The sequence below is a fragment of the Oncorhynchus tshawytscha genome, linkage group LG25 (genome assembly GCF_018296145.1).
Source record: "Oncorhynchus tshawytscha isolate Ot180627B linkage group LG25, Otsh_v2.0, whole genome shotgun sequence".
Lineage (NCBI taxonomy): Eukaryota > Metazoa > Chordata > Actinopteri > Salmoniformes > Salmonidae > Oncorhynchus > Oncorhynchus tshawytscha.
The window spans coordinates 25,859,316-25,865,818 of NC_056453.1; the positions used below are offsets into that span (position 1 = coordinate 25,859,316).

Here is a 6,503-nt window from a genome sequence, read left to right on the forward strand (position 1 = left end):
AACCGGTAAAGTACGTTCAAATGTAATGTTATTCAAAATTCTGAGAGGAAACTTTCCAGATTCAAAATGCAATTTCTGCCCGATGTAGAGTTCAATGCAATTCAGCGTCTGTTTTCCAAGCAAGCCCAAGCGTCGAAAGATTTTTTTTTAATGTAGACAGTTTTGCTGATGATGACTAACCAAGTAAACTCATCGCTGTTGTTACTTTGCGTAATCGTGCATTTAATGCACCATAGAACACAACACTGCATTTCTGTGTCAAGATAGCAAAATCAGTGCGCCGCCCGGGAATCGAACCCGGGTCGAAAGAATGGGAATCTTCCATGATACCACTACACCAGCGGCGCTGCTGATAGTTAATGTAGTTTGCGATTATATGAAGATCTCCTTCATCGTGTAAATTAATTTATAAGATTGTGTTATTGTATAGGAAAAACTAAAGTGTATGAATAATACTCTGGTCATCAAAGCATAGTCAATCATTGCAAAAAGTCACATTTTAGAGGCAAGCCATCATTGTGGAAGATTTTCACTTCCGGGTCATGTAAAGGGATTTGCGATACAAGCTACCCATGAATGGTTGCGGTCCGCCATCAAAACAACTTGAAGAAGGAGAAGCTACTCATGAATTTTCTCCTCAAAAGTCAAATCCGTTTTCCAAAATTGACATACACTAGTATCTAAATGATAACGAAGATTATTAGTAATTACAGGTTTCAAGAAGATCAGGTTGTCCAGGTGTGTCAATATTATTTTGAACACTAGCTAGCTATCTTGCAAGATAATGCTAATTCCACATCGCATTTTTGTATGTAGCTTGCTAGCCAACAACATTGTGCATTTTGACATTTAGATGTTGTATTTTCTTTAGTAGCTAATGCACTGTTAAATTAATTCGTGAAATTGGTATAATATTAGGACAAATGGCTTTTGCCATAGTTTATCACACAGGGTGAAGGTTTTGTCCTGATACATGGCTGTTGTGCTTGCTAACACTGTCATTGCTACACTACTAACCGAATATGGAGTCTACAGTGATGTCTGAAGAAGTGATCGTCGTGGAGTGGGCAGATCCTGGTGTGTCAGAGGAGGGATGCCAAGTCCAAATCATTACAGACAACCCCTCTGCAGGTGTGGTACTCAGGCTGCAGTAGCCAAATTCAATCAGTTTCAGATAGTGATTGTCATGTACTCCTGTGTCAGGAACATTTGTCATATACTCCATTTTCTCACTGGATCTGTGTTGTCACAGTGTTCTCTGACAGCCTGGTCCAGAATATATTGGTGAACACTGTGGTACAAGGCCAAGAGGAGGGTCATCAACTACTAGATGACAACGGTAATGACCTCTGTGAGTGAGAACGAATTCTGTGTACTCTGACTATCTTGAATTCCAAGGCCATCAATGGTCTTTGCATGCATCTTTCAAATCATAGTTGCTTAGATCTACAGTTGGTAAGTGGAAGGCCATGTTATATCCAGTTTAGCTTACCACATGATTGTACCATCTTACTTAGGCCTATCACTTTGTATTTCTATTTTTACAGATTGTGAGGAGTGTCATACCTCCAACAAAGACCAGTGTGATGTCCAAGGTGGTCTGTCCTTCATGCTGGACTCTCCCACTCCAATGGGTATACCCCAGAGGGCCCTCCTCACCCTACCCCATGGGCTGGTGGTAGGCAGGTCCAGTATCCCAGGGGCAGGCCTGGGGGTCCTAAACCAAGGGCCAGCTGTGGCCCCAGGAATGCACTTTGGCCCCTGTGAGGGGGAGGTGACTACCAGGGAAAGAGCAGTAGCAAGTGACTATTCCTGGGAGGTGAGTGAGTACTGATATACTGGGCAATTGTGATATGTAGGGATATTCAGATGGCTGATTTAGGACCTTTTTACTGAATAGTGTGTTCGTTTCCTATGATGTGTTTTATCTGTTTTGCTTTCCATAGTGATATGTGTATATTTTTCTATTTGCAGGGCTCATCTATAAAAGAGACCTTGGTCTCAGCTTGACTCCCTGTCAAAATAAAGGTTAAATAATGTACAAAGTACTGTACTATAGTTTGTGTAAAACTGTGTCCCAAACGGCACCCTATTCCCTACTTGACCACAACCCTAGGACCCTGGGTGATATTTGGGTGCACCTATAGTGCTATTCCATGGAAATCTTAAGCATTGTCTCTATACTCTATTTATGACTGTTGTGCCGAGTCAGCTGAGATTATTTGTCATGTTTTTCTATAAAAGCATAGCCTTTTTTTTCAGGTCTGGAACAGTAAGAGTGAATCTGAGTACATTGACGCTGCACGAGACACTCATTCCAACTGGATGAGGTAACTTGTAGGACGTACCCTCACTTATTCTACAGTCTGTCTGTCTGTCTGTCTGTCTAAGTCACATTACACTCTCTCTCTCAGGTATGTTAACTGTGCTCGTAATGAAGAGGAGGGTAATCTCATAGCACTCCAGTACAGGGGGATTGTTTTCTTCCACTGCTGCCGCTCCATCCCCCCAGGAGATGAGTTCCTGTTTTGGCCTGGGGGCAGATTCATCGAAAGGTTTAGGGACCCCTCTGACCAAATCTGGCTCCGAAAGTGCACCCCTTCAGGTACTTATCGTTCCCAGTCTCCTTTTACGACCTTGCTCAGGCACTGGGCGTCTAGAAGGCTTATGTGAGGGTGTATAAGGAATAATAATAGGGAATATTACATTTCTGAAACTCAAAAAGGTTGAAAGAATGCCAGTCACTTTAGTAATGTTTAGTAAGACCTAACTTTTGCGTCTTCTCTTCTCTCTGTTTCAGAGTTTAGGACAGATTTGTCGTCTCAGGTTTTCCTCTGCTGTCAGTGCCAGCTTACTTTCACCACCAAGTCCTACCTTCAAAAACATACAGAGAAATCACACTCTCTGGACCTATCACCTGCGTCTGAACTGAGTGAGCTTGACAATCACCTTTCTAACGGCAATGTAAAGCCAGACCCGATGTCGTCGTCCTCTGTAGGGGAGTTGGCCTACCGGTGCCCTCAGTGTCCTAAGAGCTTTAAGCAGAAGGGCCACGTCCAGAGACACATGCGAAATGTCCACTCCAAGGTGAAACCGTACTGCTGCATCCATTGTAGGAGGTGTTTCGCTCAGCTGTCTTGTCTGGCCAGGCACCAGATACGAGTTCATGGAAAGAAGAAGAAGCAGGGAATAGAAGAGTTTATGTCTGAAGAGGTCAGAGGGAAGAGTCAGCCATCCCCTGACAGGACCCAGGAAACAGAGTCCTCCACCTCTGATGCTCCACCTACAGGGACCTCTGTCTTATTCCCGTGTCCTCATTGCCCATTCTCTTCTACTGTGGAGAGCAGCCTTTGTCAGCACATGAAGAGCCATGACCAAAGGGAAAAGGTCATCAAAATGCAGGCTTTTGTAGAGGTCAGAGAGGAGAGCACCCATAAACCTGAATCCCCAGAACTCCCCTCTGATGCTCTACATACAGAGCCCCAGACAGATGAGCCGGCACAAAGAGGTGAGGAGGCCAACAGCTGCTCTCAGTGTGGGAAGAGCTTTAAACAGAAGGGTCACTTCCAAAGACACATGCGAGCTGTCCACTCCAACGTCAGACCCTACTGCTGCCCCCAGTGCAGGAAGTGTTTTGCTCAGGGGTATGACCTGGCGAGGCACCAGCTACGAGTTCATGGAACGAAGAAGAAGCGTCGAGTAGTAGAGGTCAGAGGTGAGAATCTGCCCCGGCCGGCCTCTGACAGCGCCTGGGAACCGGAGCCCACCTTCAATGATTCACCAACAGAGACCCAGACTGGAAGAGCTCCCTCTCAGAGACTAAGGAACCTCAGAGTAAAGTCCACCAGGACCTCTAAAGCCAAAACTAAGACAAACGCACCAAAACAAATCAGTACCAAGAAGAGATCCCATTCAGATCCTGATTCAGATCTGGACATGGAGAAGGAGATTGAGGGAGAGGCTGTTGGAGAGGAGGCCCAGTACAGCTGCACTGAGTGTCAGGGAACCTACGACAACCCAGAGTCTCTCAGATCCCATCAGTGCATCCAGGTCGTGGTGGGGCCGCCGCCGTATTCTTGCTCTACATGTGGGGTTACCTTCAAACGGTACACCACCCTGAAGAAGCACAAGCTCAACAAGCACCCGAAGGAAAATATGCGTTATTGCTGCACCCGCTGTGGAAGGTTCTTCAGTCAGGCTGCCGGTCTACAGCGCCACCTGGAGGCAGAAGTATGTAAGGACATCCAGCTGAGCTCTGAAGCTGTCCCCTGCTCCTACTGCCAATTCTCCTTCACCGAGGAGAGGTACCTCCGGAAGCACGTTAAGAGACACCACCCTGAGGAGTATGTCTCTCAGGCCTCAGGCCTGGGCTCAGGCCTCATTCCGCCAGAGCAGAAGGCCGTAGAGGGGGGAGAGGTCCACCTCTGCTTTCAGTGTGGGAAGAGCTACAAGTATGTTAAATGCTTCAAATCGCACAGGTGTTTCCAGTCAGTCACAGCCAAACGGTACTTGTGCAATGACTGTGGGAAAGGTTTTTCTTGTTTCTACAGCCTTAAGCAGCATCAGCGGATTCACACAGGAGAGAAGCCATACCGCTGTTCTTATTGCGAGAAGTGTTTTAGCCACTCTGGACAGCTGAATGTGCACGTGAGGATACACACAGGGGAGAAGCCTTTCCTGTGTACAGAGTGTGGAGAGACCTTCCGTCAATCTGGGGATCTGAAGCGCCATGAGAGAAAACACACTGGGGTGAAACCATGTACCTGTCCTGAATGTGGGAAAAGCTTCAGTCGACCTCAGAGTCTGAAAGCTCACCAGCTGCTGCACAACGGAGAGAAACTGTACAAGTGTGATCAGTGTGTCAAAAGGTTTTCACGAAATTATCACCTGACGAGACACCATGAAAAGATGCACTCATAATTTGGCTGCACCACACACACTATTTACTACTTGGTTAAGTTGATATTTCTGTAGCAGAGCAACATTCACAGATCAGAATACCATTCTATTTACAACACAAGTACAAGCATGTGATTTGTGTTTTATTATTGCTTGACCTCACTAACGCTCATGTTTGAATGGAAGCAAGCCCCAACATCTAGTGGAAAGCCTTCCCAGAAGAGTGGAGGCTGTTGTAGCAGCAAAGGGGGACCAAATCCATATTCATGCGCATGATTTTGGAATGAGATGTTTGACGAGCAGGTGTCCATACTTTTGGTCATGTAATGCATCTTTGTACCTGGAGGACAATTCAGTTTGTAAACCGAAGATGAGGGAAATAGAAAATGAATTTAAAAGACTGACTTCATTATCACGGTTCACCATTTATTCCACAAAACATAATGCAAAGCATGTGCCCTGTACAAGCCTAAAATCTTATGAAAATACATAACATGCTCATGAGATATTTCTTCATGTCATAAAATTATCCAACACTGTCTTTGTGAAATCACCCAGGTCTTGCCTCCGAAATTCAACAAATATCCATTCTAGACAGTTTCCATTGCTTATCTTACCAGCTTTAATCCAATACCTCACATATGGCGTTTACCATATAAACAATCAAATATTTCAGTCATCTTAACTATACAAACACTGGTATGGGAGTTGACATAAATCGTCTTTTTACAGTAAGTTTCCCTCCAAAGTGAAGAAGCAGGTGAATACTACCTGGCAGTGATTCCATGTGCTACAGTCAGGGGAATGGGGAGTAGCTGCTGTTTCATCACCATCAGAGTCCATGGCTGTGTTCATTAGGGTACACAACAGACAAGTCCAGATAGGACTAGTCCTTCCCTGTTTCAGTCCATTTTATTCTGTTTGGTTTCTAATGAACATGCATCAGTTGTGTTTCCCAACACTTTCCACTTCTTGTGTCTGCCATTCAGTCAGTGTTGAACACATCTTTGATAACATCCACAATAAAAAAAAAATTAAAAATCATATTTCAACTCTTGTCCATATCCCTTTGTAGCACAGCAGATTTGGAAACTCTCTCTTCTGGTCCTTTTTACAATGAGTTATTTTATGTAAGTTCAGTTACTTATTAAGAAATGGGTTGTTACTGAAGGTTTACTATGCTCTTACTGAATCGCATCAGTAGCCATTACTGGGTAGCGGAGTTGACTGGCTAACAATACACATGCTCTACGGTTGTTAACTCAGAGGTAGGCAGCAGTCGACTGAAGTTGAGTGACAAACCCCTGCAAAGGTTGGATTGCTGATCTAATTGTAGAAGGAGATGGATAACCTACGGTATTCTCTTATGTTCCAGTGAAGCACCAACACAATCATTCTACATCTTCTCCAGTGTCAACATTCTACAATTACACGTCTTCCTCAGTCACATAAGTTATCATATGCACCAACTCTTGATTCCATTAGTGCATACATGTTAAATGTTTTACATGTATTAATAAAATAATATATACAAACCAAACTTTGTTTGATAAACCACACAGTATTACAGCTGTAAAATGACAACCCCAGAAAATAAAACATCA

At 44.3% G+C, this 6,503-nt stretch overlaps 1 protein-coding gene and 1 non-coding gene across 6 annotated transcripts; one reads left to right on the forward strand and one right to left on the reverse strand.

Annotated features, from left to right (window-relative positions):
* Positions 1 to 276: 276 nt before the first annotated feature.
* trnag-ccc lies at positions 277 to 347 on the reverse strand. The gene has a single exon. It is a non-coding gene; the product is annotated as a tRNA-Gly (tRNA).
* A 201-nt stretch (positions 348 to 548) lies between these two features.
* On the forward strand, positions 549 to 5,943 carry LOC112224506 (histone-lysine N-methyltransferase PRDM9). 5 transcript variants are annotated; one of them, XM_024388099.2, is made up of 7 exons: positions 549 to 738; positions 1,029 to 1,131; positions 1,253 to 1,351; positions 1,548 to 1,819; positions 2,263 to 2,330; positions 2,415 to 2,605; positions 2,801 to 5,943. In XM_024388099.2, exons 1-7 carry the CDS (start codon positions 685 to 687, stop codon positions 4,918 to 4,920), a joined length of 2,907 nt encoding a protein of 968 aa, XP_024243867.1. In that variant the 5' UTR covers positions 549 to 684; the 3' UTR covers positions 4,921 to 5,943. The 5 variants fall into 5 exon arrangements, with proteins under 5 accessions (XP_024243867.1, XP_024243868.1, XP_024243870.1 ...); XM_024388100.2 differs by having other exon boundaries at positions 1,253 to 1,339; XM_024388102.2 differs by having other exon boundaries at positions 1,036 to 1,131.
* The last annotated feature ends 560 nt before the right edge of the window (positions 5,944 to 6,503 follow it).

Coding starts and splice junctions, on each gene's coding strand:
- LOC112224506 (XM_024388099.2), top strand. CDS start 685: ATGATAACGAAGATTATTAGTAATTACAGGTTTCAAGAAGATCAGGTT. Junction 2,331..2,414: donor ACTCATTCCAACTGGATGAG/GTAACTTGTAGG, acceptor TCTCTCTCTCAG/GTATGTTAACTGTGCTCGTA. Junction 2,606..2,800: donor CCGAAAGTGCACCCCTTCAG/GTACTTATCGTT, acceptor TCTCTGTTTCAG/AGTTTAGGACAGATTTGTCG.